This window comes from Camelus dromedarius, chromosome 5 (genome assembly GCF_036321535.1).
Source record: "Camelus dromedarius isolate mCamDro1 chromosome 5, mCamDro1.pat, whole genome shotgun sequence".
Taxonomy (NCBI): domain Eukaryota; kingdom Metazoa; phylum Chordata; class Mammalia; order Artiodactyla; family Camelidae; genus Camelus; species Camelus dromedarius.
The window spans coordinates 20,267,655-20,285,724 of NC_087440.1; the positions used below are offsets into that span (position 1 = coordinate 20,267,655).

The 18,070-nt window shown below is 51.3% G+C and overlaps 1 protein-coding gene across 1 annotated transcript; it reads left to right on the plus strand.

The window, feature by feature from the left end:
- The first annotated feature begins 1,977 nt into the window (after window positions 1-1,977).
- On the plus strand, window positions 1,978-17,936 carry STRC (stereocilin). Its single transcript, XM_064485653.1, is given in 29 exon segments — window positions 1,978-2,212; window positions 2,518-3,303; window positions 3,393-3,417; window positions 4,161-5,415; window positions 6,367-6,429; window positions 6,534-6,624; window positions 6,749-6,977; window positions 7,158-7,344; window positions 7,480-7,595; window positions 7,859-7,991; window positions 8,341-8,523; window positions 8,762-8,800; window positions 8,983-9,150; window positions 9,339-9,404; window positions 9,858-9,983; window positions 10,300-10,358; window positions 11,150-11,273; window positions 11,387-11,499; window positions 13,174-13,309; window positions 13,786-13,982; window positions 14,183-14,273; window positions 14,485-14,641; window positions 15,256-15,425; window positions 16,015-16,170; window positions 16,573-16,715; window positions 16,902-17,050; window positions 17,283-17,380; window positions 17,477-17,624; window positions 17,813-17,936. Coding segments are annotated over 29 exon segments (5,346 nt in total). The 5' UTR covers window positions 1,978-2,163; the 3' UTR covers window positions 17,902-17,936.
- Window positions 17,937-18,070: the final 134 nt, after the last annotated feature.

Consider the following 18,070-nt stretch of genomic DNA (forward strand, 5'->3'; position numbering starts at 1 on the left):
CAATTGGGCCTCAATTTCCTCATCTATGAAATGAGAAGTTTTTTACCAGAGGATTCCTCAAGTCCCTTCCAGCTCTAAAATTCTACTATCCTACGTGGACCTTCCAGGACAGAAGCACATTAATAATGGATTTGAACGTGTGGGTTTGGGTGATAGAATATAGAAGGGTTCTAAGGAAAGAGGGACAGAATATGGTTTGAGTGGAGCCTCAGTGTTGAATTACTGTTTAGAGCAGGTAAAGGCCTTTGGGGATATATAAGTGGAGGACAGAAAAGACTTCTTACCCTGACCAGATCAAAGAGATGGGATCTCTCTGATCTACAAGCAGTTCTGTGTGTGTGTGTGTGTGTGTGTGTGTGTGTGTGTGTGTGTGTGTGTGTGTGTATGTGTGTGCACGTGTGTATGCACGCATGCATGTGAGCATGTGGAGAGTAGTAGTCCCCTTGCACAGTGATTTCATCAGGTTTTTTTTTTCCATTTTCAATCATTGCTGTTAGTTTATTAATGGTTCTGTATTTTTTGAAATTATTTACAAAAGTGTGTTTAATCTTCAAAAGACGTGTCTCCTTAGTACTAATCCTACTTCTGTGTGGCTTGCTCCATCATGGACTGGAATGTAGGAGGAGATAAAAAGTAATCCTAACAAAACTTAATCAGAAAAATTAAAGTGCCGCTAAATACAGCCGCATTGTATACAACTAAGGTGTCTGTGAGTGCTTCGGGGTAGTTATCTGCTATTAAGGCAAGTCTGTGTGCACCAAAGTTGCATTTATTATACACAGTAAAATGTTTCCTGTTTGCTTACTCTAGTAAAAAGAAAAAAAAACAAACAGCTTAATCACATTCTACTATGGCATTTTACTGGCTTTCATAATGTCTCCCCGAAGAGCAAAGATGGAGAGTTTTCCTTTTGCGCGTGAATGTAGTTATTACTCCAGCAGATGGAGCAGGTTTTACACAGAGCAGGTTTATTTCTTTCTTCTCTCACCTCAGAATTTTCTACAGGGCTTTCATCCAGGCCACAGGAAGAGAGCCAGAGGGCAGACCAAGCACTTGAGTGGCCTAATGAGCAAGTCACAACTTTCTGGAGTTATTTTCTTATCCATAAGATGAGAGGTTTGGTCTATGTGATCTCTGAAGTCCTGCCCAACTCTTAACATTTTGGAGCTCTGGGCACTGAACCAAAAGCAGCTCTCTTCCTGAGTGCTCCACCCTGGATCAGACCTTTGTCTTCATTCCTCTTCTCTATTTACACCTGGCTGCCCAGTTCCTTACTCCTGGCCCCTCTTCTGCCTCAATTCCCTCAAATTCTCTGTGTTTTTTACCCTCTTTGTTTTCTTATATTATATTATTTATAATTTATTTACTATTATTTATATGTATCTCATATTTCTGAAGATCCCTCCGATGATTACACTCCTGGTCTCCAGAACTTCTCCATCTCAATGTCTGCCTACTCCTATTGTTACGGAAACGACAGGCCAGCCAAGAAACAAGCACCACTCGGAGGGTTGGAGTACTCAGATGTATTACGCCGGCGGGCTCAGAGTGGCTTCTGCTCCGAAGCTCTGAGCACCTCCAAGACGTGCGCATGAGGTTTTATAGGGTAAAGTACAAGCCTGGGGTATTCGGCCAATAGGCATGGAACAGCTTTAGCAGCATCATTATCACAAAAGTAGAGGCAGGGAGGCAGCAAACCAACATTTCAAGGCCAGATATGTATCTTTGAAAATCCAGCTGGCTAGCAAAAAAACCAAAACCAAAAACAAAAACAAAAACCATGAGCAGGGAATCAGCAAACCGACACTTGTTACACTTAGATTTACGAGTTAGCTTGTTAGCTGACCCTGTCTTTTCCTTCTCACTATTGCATCCTGGCTCCTAACTGAAGCTATATCCTTGGGTTCCTCCGAGGGCCCCCTGGGATCCCCTATCATTGGTCCGTCTGACAGAGGCACACCCTTCTCCAGAGCCAAAGGATCAAGTATTCAGTGGCTCAGGTGACAAACCTGCTGTCAGGTTACAGATATTGTTTCCTGAAAGACCACACTACAGTGTCAGTGGAGACTTGGGCTGCCTGCGGTGCCCTGCCCTCACCTGGCTATCCCACACAAGGTGAGAATAAGCAGAACTCACCTCTAGTACCAGCGCTCGTCTGGAAACATGGCTCTGAGCCTCTGGCCCCTGCTGCTGCTGCTGCTGTCCTGTGCAGGTGAGAGGAACGGTGAGCAGGGCTGGGGATGAAGGGGATGATTGCTGGAAAGAAGCTTAAGAATGCAGAAATTCAGTGGTTAGAGAAAAGGTAAAGGGGCAATAAAGAGGGGCCAAGACCAGAGCTAAGGGAGAAAATGAGGGTTAAGAAAGGAGGCCAAGACTTACTGTAGGTTAATGAAAGAGACGCAGCTCTCCATCCCCGTCACCTCATCTTTACAGCTAGGCACTGACTGGACTCCAGGCAGGACTGAATCTGGGTTCTAGGCTTTCCCCCTCAGTGATCCCTGTTTTCTCTCCTTACAGTGACCCTGGTCCCTGTTGGGCCTCAGTCTCTGGACTCTGGTCTCTCCCTCCTGAAGTCATTGCTCTCCACTCTGGACCAGGCTCCCCAGGGGTCCCTCAGCCACTCACGATTCTCTTCATTCCTGGCCAACATTTCTTCTTCTTTTGAGCCTGGGAGAATGGGGGAGGGACTGGTGGGAGAGCCCCCGCCTCTCCAGCCCCCTGCCCTCCGGCTCCATGATTTCTTAGTGACACTGAGAGGCAGCCCAGACTGGGAGCCAATGCTAGGGCTGCTGGGGGATGTGCTGGCACTGCTGGGACAGGAGCAGACCCCCCGGGACTTCCTGGGGCACCAGGCAGGTGTGCTGGGTGGACTCGCAGAGGTGCTGCTGGGAGCCTTAGTTCCCGGGGGACCCCCTACCCCTACCCGGCCCCCATGCACCCGTGATGGGCCCTCTGACTGTGTCCTGGCAGCTGACTGGTTGCCTTCTCTGCTGCTGTTGTTAGAGGGTACACGCTGGAAGGCCCTGGTGCAGGTGCAGCCCAGTGTGGACCTCACCAATGCCACAGGCCTCGAAGGGAGGGAGTCAGTCCCCCACCTTTTGCAGGGTCTATTGAGTTTGCTCATCCCAGTCAGGGAGCTGGGCTCTGAGGAAGCTCTTTGGGGAGGTCTGCTACGCACAGTGGGGGCCCCCCTCTATGCTACCTTCCAGGAGGGGCTGCTCCGTGTCACTGACTCCCTGCAGGATGAGGTCTTTTCCATTCTGGGGCAACCAGAGCCTGATGTCAATGGACAATGCCAGGGAGGTGAGTGCCACCGGGTCCGGGGCTGGGCTGTGTCAGGGCAAGAAGGAGTGAGATTGGGATAGTCCCCCTCCTTACTCTTTCCCTCCTAGGCAACCTTCAGCAGCTGCTTTTATGGTAAGTAACAGGAAGGGAGTCCTGAGGGATTGGGCCTGGGAAGTCATCACCTCTGGAGTGAAAGAGGAAACTGATGGGAGAGGTGTGGTTCAGCAGTTTTGGGGTGTGACTATCTGGGTGGGTGTCCCAGCTCTGCCTCTTCCTAGCCATGTGACCTTGGGCAGGTTACAGTCTCATTCTACACCTCACTTGTAAAATATGGGTAATGTTGACTATTGCAGAGTTTTTGCAAGAGATTAAATGAGTTGATACTGTATGTGTCAACCACTTAGAATTGTGCCTGGCACATAGTGTTAACTAATAAAGAAGGGATATGGGAAGAAAGGACAAGATTGGATTCCTCCACCCCTTACTATTTCGGTTCAACAGTGCCAGAGCCCAGGTAGACATATTCAATAACTTGGCAGATTTCCTGATATGAGACCAACTAAGGGTTGTGTTTATGGTACCTAAAAGCATATACAGAAAGGAGACAGAGTGGGGCCGGGTGGACAGAAGGGATTCCAACTGGGCTGCTCCTAGGTGATTTTGTGCCTTTTTGGGACTAATCTCTCTCCCTTTTCCCCAATCCCAGCATTTAAACCAGTAATAGCAATATTCCCAGGGACCTCACTTTTGAAAAAGCCTATGCTTGCCACCCCACCCCCTGACTCCCACTGCAGGGCTCTGGGCCAGGGCCAGAATCTTCAACTTGAGGAAATGTAAACTGACCAGATGCTGCCTGCTCCTCCCTCTGCACCCAGGGGCATCCGGCACAACCTCTCCTGGGATGTCCGGGCACTGGGCTTTCTGTCTGGATCTCCACCCCGACCCCCTGCCCTCCTCCACTGCCTGAGCACTGGTGTGCCTCTGCCCAGGACTTCCCAGCCCTCAGGCCACATCAGCCCTCGCCAACGGCGAGCCATCTCGGTGGAGGCCCTCTGCGAGAACCAGTCGGGCCTAGCACCACCCTACAGCATTTCCAACTTCTCCATCCATTTGCTCTGCCAGCACGCCAAGCCTGCCACCCCACAACCCCCTCCCAGCACCGCTGCCGTCTGCCAGACAGCTGTGTGGTACACAGTCGCATGGGCACCAGGTGCCCAAAGCTGGCTACAGGCATGCCATGACCAGTTTCCTGATCAGTTCCTAGAGGCTATCTGTAGCAACCTCTCCTTTTCCACCTTGTCAGGTCCCAACCGCCGCCTGGTAAAGCGGCTCTGTGCTGGCCTGCTTCCACCCCCCACCAGCTGCCCTGAAGCCCTGCCCCCTGTTCCCCTCACCCCAGAGGTCTTCTGGGGCTGTTTCTTGGAGAACGAGACTCTGTGGGCCGAACGGCTGTGTGGGGAGGCAAGTCTGCAGGCTGTGCCCCCCAGCAATCAGGCTTGGGTTCAGCATGTGTGCCAGGGCCCCACCCCGGATGTCACTGCCTCCCCACCCTGCCACATTGGACCTTGTGGGGAACGCTGCCCAGACGGGGGCAGCTTCCTGATGATGGTCTGTGCCAATGACACCATGTATGAGGCCCTGGTGCCCTTCTGGCCTTGGCTAGCAAGCCAGTGCAGGATAAGTCGTGGGGGCAATGATACTTGCTTCCTGGAGGGGTTACTGGGCCCTCTTCTGCCCTCTCTGCCACCACTGGGACCATCCCCACTCTGCCTGGCCCCGGGCCCCTTCCTGCTTGGCATGTTATCCCAACTGCCACGCTGTCAGTCCACTGTGCCCGCCCTTGCCCACACCACACGCCTACACTATCTTCTGCGCCTGCTCACCTTCCTCCTGGGTCCAGGGGCTGGAAGGGATGAGGCCCAGGGGATGCTGGGTCAGGCCTTGATGCTCTCCAGTCTCCCAGACAACTGCTCCTTCTGGGATGCCTTCCGCCCAGAGGGCCGGCGCAGCGTGCTGCGGACGGTCGGGGAGTACCTGGAGCAGGAGGAGCAGCCGACCCCACCGGGCTTTGACCCCACTGCCAGCTCCAGCTCTGGTTTGAGCAAGAGGGAGCTGCTGGCCTGCTTCAGTGTGAGTAATCTGCCAAGGTGAAAGCTCCTGGACTGGGGAAGGGCCTCCAGGGGATTCTCTAATGTACTACTGAGGCATCAGTAGAGCACAGTGATTTAAGCCCACAACTCTGGAGTCATACAGGCTTGGGTTCACATCTTAGTTCTGTGATCAACCCTGGACACGTTTTTAACCTCTCCGAGCAATATTTTTGTAGTCTATAAATGTGGAAGAATAATAGTGCCCCAGCTTTAGGGTGGCTGAGGATTACATCAGATAATACATGCTGTAGGCTTAGCGCTAGTACGTGATCTATAAACATACAATAAATGTTACCTCGTTGTTCTTCCACACTCTTTGATTCTCCCCCTTTCTGCTCCAGAAAGGAAAGGGATCAAGTTAGAGGACTCTAATTCTGTCCCTAGAGAGAGAGAATTGGAAGCTGGCAAAATCTAGGAAGATAAGCAGAAAGGAGAAAAGTTCAGAATGACTGCAAATCAGAAGTGTTGGGTTCTGGGTTTAACTATGCCACAGATTAATGTGGTCTTGGGCAAGTAATTTAATTGGGCTTTCCTGGGCTTCACTTTCTTCTCTGTAGAGTGAAAGGGCTAGAATATGTGAATACCGTCATTCATTCACTGAGTGCCTGTTATGTGTAAGGTACTTTGCTAGGTTCTGTAGTGTATGTAAAGATTCCTTCCTTCATGTTAAGGCCCATCTTTCTCAATTCCTGGGACCAAAGAAATGTAGCAATTTGGTTCATATCTACAAGGACTTATTGAGCCAACTATGGACCTGGCACAGGAAAGGCTATAGGTGGTCTCTGACCTAAAGGAGTTTAGTATTGGAGGGGACACACATACTAGCTTCGGATGAAGGACAAGCATCCTAGCAAATGGAGTCTGAGTGCCTGGGGTAGCTGCAGGAGGCACAGAGGAGACAGCTTTCTTGCATCTTGTGTCTCCCCACCAGCCTGTGCTGTGGGATCTGCTCCAGAAAGAGAAGAGTGTTTGGGCCCTGCAGATTCTAGTGAAGGTAACAAATTGGGGGGAGGGTTATGTGGGTGAATTGGGTGACAGACGTGGCCTGAGGCCCCTGCCCAGTGAGGCCATATAACTACCATGACCTCCCACTCCCAGGCGTACCTGCACATGCCACCAGAAAACCTCCAGCAGCTGGTGCTTTCAGCAGAGAGGGAGGCTGCTCAGGGCTTCCTGACGCTCATGCGTCGTTCCTGGGCCCAGCTGCAGGTAGGCATAGACGGAGGGGAACAGAGGTGGAACGGGAAGTCTAGGAATCCAGCACACCAGAGCCTGGTTTGCAGAGGCTCACCCAGAAGAAGGAGGAACCCAAGAGGGGAGACGACAAGGATAGTGAGCATCTCCAAAGCTGGCCTCCATTCCTGTGTCTCCACAGGTGCCACCTTCTGAGGAGCAGGCCCTGGGTCGCCTGACAGCCTTGCTGCTCCAGCGGTACCCACACCTCACCTCCCAGCTCTTCATTGACCTGTCACCACTCATCCCCTTCTTGGCTGTCTCAGACCTAATGCGCTTCCCACCATCCCTGTTGGCCAATGACAGTGTGTAAGGACCCCGTAACACTCCTGATCCTGTCAGGGTCAGGCCAATCCCACTCACCTAGAGCAGCCCCTTCTGTTAAAACTAGGGAGAGTCTCCTTCCTGTCCATGACAGCAGGGCTGCACAGAGCTGGGAGACAGCACTTTGGAACAGGGCCAAGGGGTAAGACCCCTTACTCTCCCCAGCCTGGCTGCTATCCGGGATTATAGCCCTGGAATGAGGCCTGAACAGAAGGAAGCTCTGGCAAGGCGACTGCTGGCCCCTGAGCTATTTGGGGAAGTGCCTGCCTGGCCCCAGGAGCTGCTTTCGGCAGTGCTGCCCCTGCTCCCCCATCTCCCTCTGGAGAACTTTCTGCAGCTCAGCCCTCACCAGGTATGAGAATGATCATTTATTGACTAACCTGTTTTCCGCTGGGTGGGCTGGGCATCCGTGACATGTCTCCTTGGGAACCCCTCCCCACAAGTGTCCCACAGTGACTCCAACATGAGCTGACCCTCCCCATCTCAGATCCAGGCCCTGGAGGATAGCTGGCCAGCAGCAGGTCTTGGGCCAGGGCATGCACGACATGTGCTACGCAGCCTGGTGAACCAGAGTGTCCAGGATGGAGAGGAGCAGGTGCGCAGGTGAGTGGTGGTGGGATTAGTGATCGTGGCCAGAGAGGGAGAGAGGCAGGTACAGCTGCCATCATGGGTAGGGTCCAAGGAAGGAAGGGGTAAGAGAGTAGGCAGTGGCCCCCAGCAGGGAGGGGCTTCAGGAGAGAGGCCTATCTATGGCGCCCGTGTTTCCTAGTTTAGTGGTCAGAGTGCTTGCTCTGTGTACCCACATGATCCCTGCCTGAGTACCAGCCTCAGTGACCACATGAAGGCCAGCTTTGTGCCCTCCTCAGGCTTGGGCCCCTTGCCTGTTTCCTGAGCCCTGAGGAACTGCAGAGCCTGGTACCCTTGAATGATCCAATGGGGCCAGTGGAACGGGGGCTGCTGGAATGTGCGGCCAACGGGACTCTCAGCCCACAAGGACGGGTGAGCCCCTTGGCACAGATCTACAAGACTCCAGGCTTTCTCTGGGTGGGGGGAGTCTATGTGGAGGACTTGCCCAGTCGTCTCAACCAAGCTTGAGCACAGTGGTGCCGGCCCTCAGCCCAACTCTGCCTTACTCCATGGCCATTCTTATTACCATCTCTTCCTGACCCCACTCCATCTGGTCTATGACATCTCCAACATATCCTCTGATGTCTTGAGCCCAGTCTGCTCCTGTCCTATCCTTGGTTCCAAGCCATAACCCAGGCCCTGGGAAACCCAGATGTGGGATTAGAGAGAAAGCTTAAGATTCACCTCTCTTTTCTCTCCATACCCAAACCTTTGGTTACAGGTAGCGTATGAACTTCTAGGGGTGTTGCGCTCATCTGGAGGAGCTGTGCTGAGCCCCCGGGAGCTTCGAGTTTGGGCCCCTCTCTTCCCTCAGCTGGGCCTCCGCTTCCTGCAGGAGCTGTCAGAGCCCCAGCTTAGAGCCATGCTCCCTGCCCTGCAAGGAACCAGTGTCACACCTGCCCAGGTGGGCCTATCTCACTCCCTGGAATCTTGAGAAAATTACAGAAGAATTACATTCAGGGATACCATCTGCCCCCCATGAAGGCTCCTTTTCCTCTGTCCCCAGAAGAGCCCAGAGCCAGGCTGGTCACTGGGGTGGTAGAGAGGGTCCTGGAAGTTTTGGAGGGCAGGCCCCAGGGACCTGCTTGGGAACTGGCTGCCAGGACCTGAGAGCTGTTGTTTCCTGTCCCATCCCACCTTAGGCTGTCCTACTGCTTGGACGGCTCCTCCCGAGGCACGATGTGAGTAGCAGCAACTTCTCAACACCCACAGAGGCCTCTGTCCCCCTTTTTCCTGGCTTCTGCATCTGCCCCTTCTCCCCTCCCAGCTCCTCTCCTACCTGCTACCTTGCTGCACTGTGATTGTCCTCTTCCCTACCACCTGGCCCGTCATCTTCAGGCCTCTTGTCTCTCTTGCTCCCTAGCTGTCCCTGGAGGAACTCTGCTCCTTGCACCTTCTGCTTCCAGGCCTCAGCTCCCAGACACTCCAGGCCATCCCAAGGCGAGTTCTGGTTGGGGCCTGTTCCTGCCTGGCCCCTGAACTGTCACGCCTCTCAGCCTGCCAGACCGCAGCGCTGCTGCAGACCTTTCGGGTATGAGAGCAGCAGGGAGGATGGACAATGAGGGATGCGAGCTCTGGTTGGGAAGAGGGCATCCTCCCCGTGGCCAGGGAAGGCCTCCCAAACCTCCCCATTTTTTTAAATACACACCCAATAACACGCGCGCGCACACACGCACACACGCACACACACACACACACACACAGCCAATTCTCATGCAGGTGAAAGATGGAGTTAAAAACATGGGTACAACAGGTGCCGGTGCAGCTGTGTGTATCCCTGGTCAGGTACGTGTGGTTTATCCAGACTAAGCTCCTCTCCATGTCCCAGGATGGTCTCATATGGCTGATGCTGCTTCACAAACTCCCCTTGCAGTTTTCCTGAGAGTCCAGTTTAGCTCTGTGGCCACAAAGCTCTCCCCAGGTCCAGATGCAGGGCAGCATGACCTCCTTGAACATCAAAGCGACAGAGGTCTGAGAAATCTTCCAAGCCAATCACCCTCCTTTCAGATAAAGAAACCAAACCTCAGAGAGACTAAGAAAATTTAATTCATCAGGTGCCTAAATAGCAGTGATACGTGACCACAGTTGCCTTTAATGTGAGGCTTGCAGGTGTGCCCTGCTATAGTGGCACATGCCCTTCTAGTTTTGGTCCCTTCTTGCCCCTCTGGTTCCCCTTCTTCTCTGAGGCTTGCGTCCAGACCCCTTCACCTATCACTACACCGTGATCCCCACCAGCAGCCCATCCCCACCACCTGGCCAGACTGCCTGCTTCCTCTGCTTCCACTAAAGTTGCTACAGCTGGACTCAGCTGCTCTCCTGGCTGATCGAAGGCGCTACCGGGAGCTGCCCTGGTCTGAGCAGCAAGTAATTCTCCCCACTACCCCAGAATGTCCTTCTCTCGATATTTTCCACCCCCTTTACCCATCCCTCAGCCCTGTATTGGGCACTTTATCCCTAGCATCCCCTATGATGTGACTTCCTCTGCTCTTTCTCCCGCCTCCCTATCCCTCTGTCTCTTTCTTTTTCTCTGTCTCCATCTCTCTCAGAGAGGAGTAGGCACTTGGGAGAGTAGGAGGCTGGTGGGACTCACAGGATGGAGAGGCAGGATTGGGTCCAAGGCATTTTGGGTCCTTGGGCAGTATCTCTCCTGGGAAGCGGCTCCTCTTTCTTTCTCTTGTAGGCACAGTTTCTCTGGAAGAAGATGCAGGTGCCCACTAACCTGACCCTCAGGAATCTGCAGTGAGTAACCTATGTTGAGCTGTGAGTTTAATTTAACTAACATTTTTTGAGCCTTTACCATGTGCCGGGCACCATGTGATATGCAGGAGGTTATGAGGATGAATGACACAGAGCCCCAGCCTGTGGGTCTCCTGGCTTCTCCTCCCCGACCCTCCTGCCCTTCCATAGCATCTAGCCTGACTGGATCTATGGGATTCAGAAGATCTGGGTTCAGGTCCTAGCCCTGTCACCTATTTGTGATCTTGGGCAAGTCATTTAAACCTCTCTAAGCTTCAGTTTTTTCTGTCTGTAGAATAAGGATTAAAATGGTACCTACCTCATAGGTTAGTTGTGAAGAGAAAATGAGATGAAGTGTAATAAGATACTTAACACAGTACCTGACCCAGTGTAGTTTCTAATAGACATTTGCTGTTATTAGTTTAATTCAAAGTAACATCAGAGCCACTGACCAGGCAGAAATAAACAGGAGTAAGAAAGCATCGCCTTACCTCCACCCATAGTAATACAGCCATGGGCTTCAGACTCTGAAGACTTGGCTTTAGTCTGTTTCCCACATTTCTGGTAGAATGATGTTGGGAATGTCACTTGCCCTCTATAAATCTTTGTTTTCCTTCTCTAATAAACAGTGATGATGTTGTGGGAAGCCAATGAGAGTATCTACGGAAAAACATTTCTCAAGCCATAAATTACCATCAATGAACATCTGTACTTGTGTTGAGAGTGTTGATATGAAGGAGGAGACAGGCTGTGGCATGTGTTGACTGAACATCTACCCACTCACATACCTACAGGGCTCTGGGCACTCTGGCGGGGGGCATGTCCTGTGAGTTTCTACAGCAGATCAACTCGATGGCAGAATTCCTTGAAGTAGTGCACCTGATCTATCAACTGCCCACTGGGGTTCGAGGGAGCCTGGTGAGAGGGGTGCTTGGGCGTTAGTCAGAGCAGGGAGGCAGGGACCCTGAGTAGGGAACCCAGCCTCCATGCTCAGCTCTGTTTTGAACCTGCTTCCCAATCCTGTCCCACAGAGGACCTGTATCTGGGCTGAGCTTCAGCGGAGGATGACGATGCCAGAGCCAGAGCTGGCGACCCTGGGGCCAGAACTGAGTGGGCTGGACACCCAGCTCCTCCTGGACTTACCGTAAGGCTATGACTGGAGATACTGGACTCTCAGAAGTCTCAACCTGCGGCAGAAGATCTACCCTTAGGAAATGTCTTAGAGGTGGTGGTGTTTATCTGTCTGGAGGTTCCCTGACATCAGTTACAGCCCAAAGCAGAGGATTCTATTCAAAGTTGTTTTATGTATTGACTAGCTCCCCAAACATGTCCCCAGCATGGGACAGCTGAGGGTGGCAACACTGTGACATGGCCTGCCAAGCAATCTTAACAGAACCTAGGCCACATTAATAGAGATAGAAGAGCTGAAATGAGGGAGGTAATGTTTGGTTCTGCCCCAGAGGATTGTAGTCTGCTTAGGGCACTGTGCTCTCAGTATGTTCAGAGAAATAGATATAGAGAAAATGTACAAAACATGTGATAAATGTCTTTGAAAACCTCAGGGGCTATCAAATAGAGAAATAGATCATTAGTTTCTGAATGGCCCTATTGAGCATTACAAGTACTACTAGTGAATGAAAATCAGACTTTTACACAGTATAAGGGAAATTGTGGTAGTAAGTTCAGGCCATTGGAGCTATTCAAGCCCAATCTGGATGGCCCCGTGGCAGGAATGTTGTAGAGCAGATTCAGGGATGGGTGAGGGGTGGGAACACTACATGAACCTAAAGCTCCTCCTAAACTAGAGATTCTAGGAGTTTGTATCTCACTCATAGGCTTCTTTTTCCATTTTACCCCCATCCCCACCCCATTGCCAACCGAACTGTAAATCAGAGTAGGAAAAGGCTGGTGTCAGTCTTCCTGGGGATGAGGTAACTCCATCCTTACATTTTTATAGGCTTTTCCACAGATTTTGGCTCTTGTACTACTTGGCCCATTTCCAGAATTGGCAACCCTCGACAGAGTACAGGACGTCACTGCTGATTTTTTTGGCAAAAGAGCCTTTTTTTTTTTTTAAATGCCATTCAAATCTGTTGGTTCTTTCTCAATTCTCAAATATATTGATTTTTGGAGATAATTTAGAATCCCAAAGGCCTGAATGAGGTGAAAGATCCTGGAACAATAATTGGAAGACCCAAGATCCTCATTTGTGAAAGAGGGATGAGAAAAATACCTCTCTTAACCCCAGGTTTTGTTAGGAGGGTCAAATGAGGTAACATCTAGAAGAGCTTTGTAAATTGTACAGTGCTTTACAAGTGAGGGGGCTCCTTCTCACTATGAGCAGAGGAAGGGTGGTTCTGTGGACAACAGGAATTGGGAGTAAGACCCCAACATTTGATCTCTGTGAGCTTCAGTCTTTTAATGTATCAAATGAGGAAAAATTTAATGATACGTAATATTTGGGGCTTTTGGGGTTTGGGTGTAGCTCAGTGGTAGAGCACATGGTTAGCATACACGAGGCTTGGGTTCTATCCCCAGTACCTCCATTAAAAGTATATATATTTGGGGGTTTTGACTCCATTAGATGATGTAGGATTGTTTATCATCTCTTCTCAGGAGACTGGAAATATGTCACTCCCCGTGTTCTCTCCCTTCAAGCACTGTGATGGGAATGGGACCTGGGGCTATTTAATATCAGTTCCTGTCCAGGGCCACAGGGTTTGATCTGGTGTAACCTCCTGTCTGGGGAATGTGGCATTCTGTGGTCCCTTCTCAACTTGGCTCAGTTCCAGGTACCCCTGTTGTCCAATTGCTATAGGGTCCAGTTGATGGACAGACTGTCCAATGAATCCATCATGTTGGTGGTGGAGCTGGTACGAGGAGCACCAGAGCAGCTGCTGGCACTGACCCCACCCCACCGGGCCGCTCTGGCAGAGAGGGCACTACAGAGCTTGGTAAGGGTCCACCCTACTAGACTCAGGACTGTGGCCTGGCCAACCCTTACCCCTCAGACAACGCTCTCTATCTTCTAGGCCCAAACCTACACTTTTGTTGCCAAACAGGTTTTTTATCTCCAAGGCCCTATCCCCTAGATCTATCTCTGGTTCTATTCCTTCATTGTCTGCTTCATGTTTCTTATCCATATCCCTTGGAGTGTAAGAAATTCCTTGGATTCTGCCTCCCAATCTTTCTGCCTGCTCCTGTTTGGAAAAGTGAACAATGGTAGAAAGAAAAAGAAGAAAAAATATAAAAAGAAACAATACAAAGAAAAAACAAACATAGAAAACTGAACAATGGCAATGAACTTCATAGGGTCTTGAGTTGGGAGCCAGATGAAGGCAAGGTCAAAGATCTTGGTGTCTTGATCAAAGTCTGGTTGTCAGAGTCAAGATGCACTGGCACTGTTCCAAGGCCTGATGCCTTTCTCTAGGCTCCAGAGGAGACAACAGTCTCGAGGGAAGTGCTGGAGACTTTGGGCCCCTTGGTTGGATTCCTGGGGATGGAGAGTACACGACGGATCCCCCTGCAGATCCTGCTGGCCCATCTCAGTCAGCTGCAGGGCTTCTGCCTAGGAGAGCTGTTTGCCACAGAGCTGGGACGGCTGCTGCTGCAGGAGCCCATTCTTGGGTATGGCCCTCAGGGAACTTCAGATTCCAACTCAGCCTACACCCACCCCCTCAAACACTCTCATCAGTGGCAGCCCATTCAATATGCTTGAGGTCTTTGGAGCCTCGAGTCCCCAGTCCCCATGTGTCCTCTTTTCCCCCCATCCTTTTCCTCACAGTTGCCTCAGCATCCCAGCCCCTGACCTTCTTTCTGTCCCTCAGGAAACCAGAGCTGTGGAGCCAGGATGAAGTAGAGCAAGCGGGACGCTTAGTATTCACTCTGTCTACTGAGGCTATTTCCTTGATCCCCAGGGTGAGGTGAAGGAATAAGGGAGGGAGTAAGAGCAGAGAGGGGACTGGTGAGCTGTTTTGGGGAGCAAAGGCCGAGGAGGTTGAGGGCAAAGAGTGTGAAGCCTGAGTCTGGGGGAGACTGCGAAAAAGAGACGGGACTTTGGAATGACAGCTTTAGCAGTTGGCCCTGACCTGCCTGGGTCTCCCAACCCTTCCTCTACCTTCTCACCCAGGAGGCCTTGGGCCCAGAGACCCTGGAGCGGCTCCTGGAGAAGCAGCAGAGCTGGGAGCAGAGCAGAGCTGGACAGCTGTGTAGAGGGCCACAACTCACTCCCAAGAAAGCAGCCCTGGTAGCTGGGGTTGTGCGGCCCGCTGTGGAGGATCTCCCAGGTGAAACTACCTGCCTGCTTGTACGTCTCACAGGGTGAACAGGAAGGGTATCCAGCAATGCAGTCAGATTTGTGCCCTTTGAGCAGACCTGTGCAATTTCTCTCTGGGCTTGGGTTTTCTAATCTATAAAGCACAGAGTTGAGATGGATGATATTCAAGGTCTCTTCTAATTCTAGGGTTCTATAGTCCTGGGAATTTATAACTGATTACATTTTTAGCTCAGGACTTCCATTTCCCTGCTCTCTTATCCCTGCTAACAGCTGACTCAGCTCTGGCTTGGCTATGTGTGGAGCTCTCTGCTGGGAAGATGCTTAGGATAGGATATAGGAAGGAGATACTGTGGGGCTAGGGACCTGGGTTCTAATCTAGATTTGCCATTCAATACCTGAGGAACCCCCTCTGTCTTCCATCCATACAGCGAGGGGCTTGTTCTCTCCAGCCACTTGTTCTAATATTTGTTGAGTTCTATAAATATCACACTATGGTAATCCCTTGACCCATACTGCCCCTGTTGCCCAGTCCTCCAAAGGTTGCAGGGGTCATTCCATCTATAGATATCTCTCTGGGCATACTTCAGCACTGCATTGACCCCTGGACCTGCCTTCCCCCTTCAGAACCTGTGCCAAATTGTGCAGATGTACGGGGAACATTCCCAGCAGCCTGGGCTGCAACCCAGATTGCAGAGATGGAGCTCTCGGATTTTGAGGACTGCCTAGCACTGTTTGCAGGAGACCCAGGACTTGGGCCTGAGGAATTACGGGCAGCGATGCGCAAGGCAAAACAGGTTAGTGAGGGAGAGACCAGTTGGAGTTGGAAGCAGAAAAACATGAGGAAGCTGGTTGGGTATGGGTTGGGACACAAGGGAGTGGATAGCAGGGTAAGAGGTGGGGGAAATGGGATACAGGAGAATTAGAGGGTCTGGATCTTGAGTAGAAGTCAGAGAGGATGAATATTGAGGAAAGGAAGCAGGTGCAATGGGTAAAGGGACTAGAGAAGTGGTTACCAAGCTTTAGTGTATATCGAAATCATCTGGGGAGCAGGTTTTTAAAATGCTGATATGAGAATCCCATGCTACACTCACTGAAGAAAAATATCTGAAGATGGGTCTGGGCATCTGTATCTTAACAGTCACCCCAGTGAGTCTGGCTAGAGTCTGCTACTCTTCCTGAGACTCTAGAGTCTTTCAATAACACCTTAGTCAAAGGAACCTTAATCGAGCCCTCTCATTTTATAGTTGAAGAAACTAAAGACCCAGAGAAGGCAAGTGTTTTGCTTGTAATTACATAGTTAAGGTCAGAGGCAAGACAAAGAGCCTGCATTCTGACTCCTAGTCCAGTGCTTTTTCCATTCACATTGTTCCTCTCTTTCTCTAGTTGTGGGGTCCCCCCCGGGGATTCCGTCCTGAGCAGATCCTGCAGCTGGGTCGGCTCTTAATAGGTCTAGGAGAGCGGGAACTACAGGAGCTGACCCTGGTGGACTGGGGAGTGCTGAGCACCCTTGGCCAAATAGATGGCTGGAGCTCCGTCCAGGTGACGTCTTTCCTCCTCTCTACCACCTTCCAAACATCCATCCCACAGATTCACGCCTCTAGGTCATCTAAAGCCCAAGGAATTATTTTTTTCCCTATGATCCTGCCTGGCCTTTCCTTCTATCTTTTCTTAATGCCCCATACTCGTAGCCTTAGGAAGTCTGTGATTTATTCACTCTGAGGCCCTGGCCACTTAATACTTCCTCCTGCCTCTTTCCTTTTGGCCTCTTCTTTTTCTGTCATCTTTTTTGGATCCTCAACCTTCCCCATGGCTATTGCATCTTCAGGTCTTAATAACAAAAGAATTTAATCCAGGAGCACTTGTCCCTTCCCTAATCAGTTCCCCATCCATGAATTCCCCATGACTTCTCTCCTTATCCTGTGGCCTCCACCCCCACCCCAGCTCCGGGTTGTGGTCTCCAGTTTCCTGCGGCAGAGTGGCCGGCACGTGAGCCACCTGGACTTCCTCCACCTGACTGCACTGGGTTACACACTCTGTGGACTTCGGCCAGAGGAGCTGCAGCATATCAGCAGTTGGGAGTTTAGGTCACCTGTGGAGGGGGGCCTGGGCTGTGGTGCTGAGGTCAAGGTGGGCTCACTGGGGAGGGAAGGATCATGAAACAGTGGTTCCATGGAGGAAGGGACCTTACTTGAAGCCATCTTGACCACCATCTCATGACTACTGACCCTATCATTGTGACTGAATCCTTCCTTCCTTCCACCCTTCCACAGCCAAGCAGCTCTCTTCCTGGGCCACCTGCATCTCCAGTGTTCCGAGGAGCAACTGGAGGTTCTGGCCCAGCTCCTTGTGCTGCCTGGTGGTTTTGGCCCAGTCAGTAACTGGGGGCCTGAGATCTTCACTGAAATTGGCACTATAGCAGGTAGGGAGACTGGGCCATTGCAGGTGCTGGTTGTCAGGGGTTGGTTTCCATACCTTGGGTGGACTGGGTGGAGGACCCGCTCTGGAATTCTTCAGGTGGGAGTCTGAGAAGGTGTTGAGGTAAGAAGTTGGAGTTGTGATGGGGAAGGTCTACAGGAGGGCACTTTGGGAGTAGCTGGAGGAGAAGGCCAGTATGAGATACATTTGGATGCCCATCCCACTTGCTTCAACAGCTGGAATCCCGGACCTGGCTCTTTCAGCACTGCTGCGGGAACAGATCCAGGGCCTTACCCCTCTGGCCATTTCTGTCATTCCTGCTCCTAAATTTGCTGTAAGTATTGATGGACTGGGGTCTGGGGTGACCGCAAGGTAGCCAGGGCCCAAAGAGGGCTACAGTTGAGGTAGTGATTCCTGCTTCTATCCCCAGGTGGTGTTCGGCCCCACTCAGCTATCTAGTCTCACCAGTGTTCAGGCTGTGGCTGTCACTCCTGAGCAAATGGCCTTTCTGAGTTCTGAGCAGCGACGAGCAGTTGCATGGGCCCAGTATGAGGGGAAGGAGAGCCCAGGACAGCAGGGTGAGTTCTCAACTGCACAACTTGATGCTCCAACTGTGACTCAGAATCTGAACCCTAACATGGTACTGGCTGGCTCATAGACGCCTTCAGAGATCTCTGGAGTGAAGGGATCTACAGGCAGATAGTCTCCAAGTAACAACCCGGGGAGCAGGGTTGTGATATTCCTTCCATTCTCTGTCTCATCATAGGTCGAAGCAGAGCCTGGAGTCTCCAGGACTCGTCACAACCCTCCTGGACCCTGGCATTGACCATCTGCTTCCTTGGCAACCTGCTATGAGCCTGTCTCTACAGTTAGAGATTGTTGGGAAAGACATTTTAAGTAATAATGAATAAAGTGCAACTGGAAGTGCTTTCTAATTATCCTCGGGAAGCTGATGAGGACTATGGGGAAAATGCTAATGCTTTCCACCTGAGAATCAGCATTCCTGTCATGCCATATCTGGAGT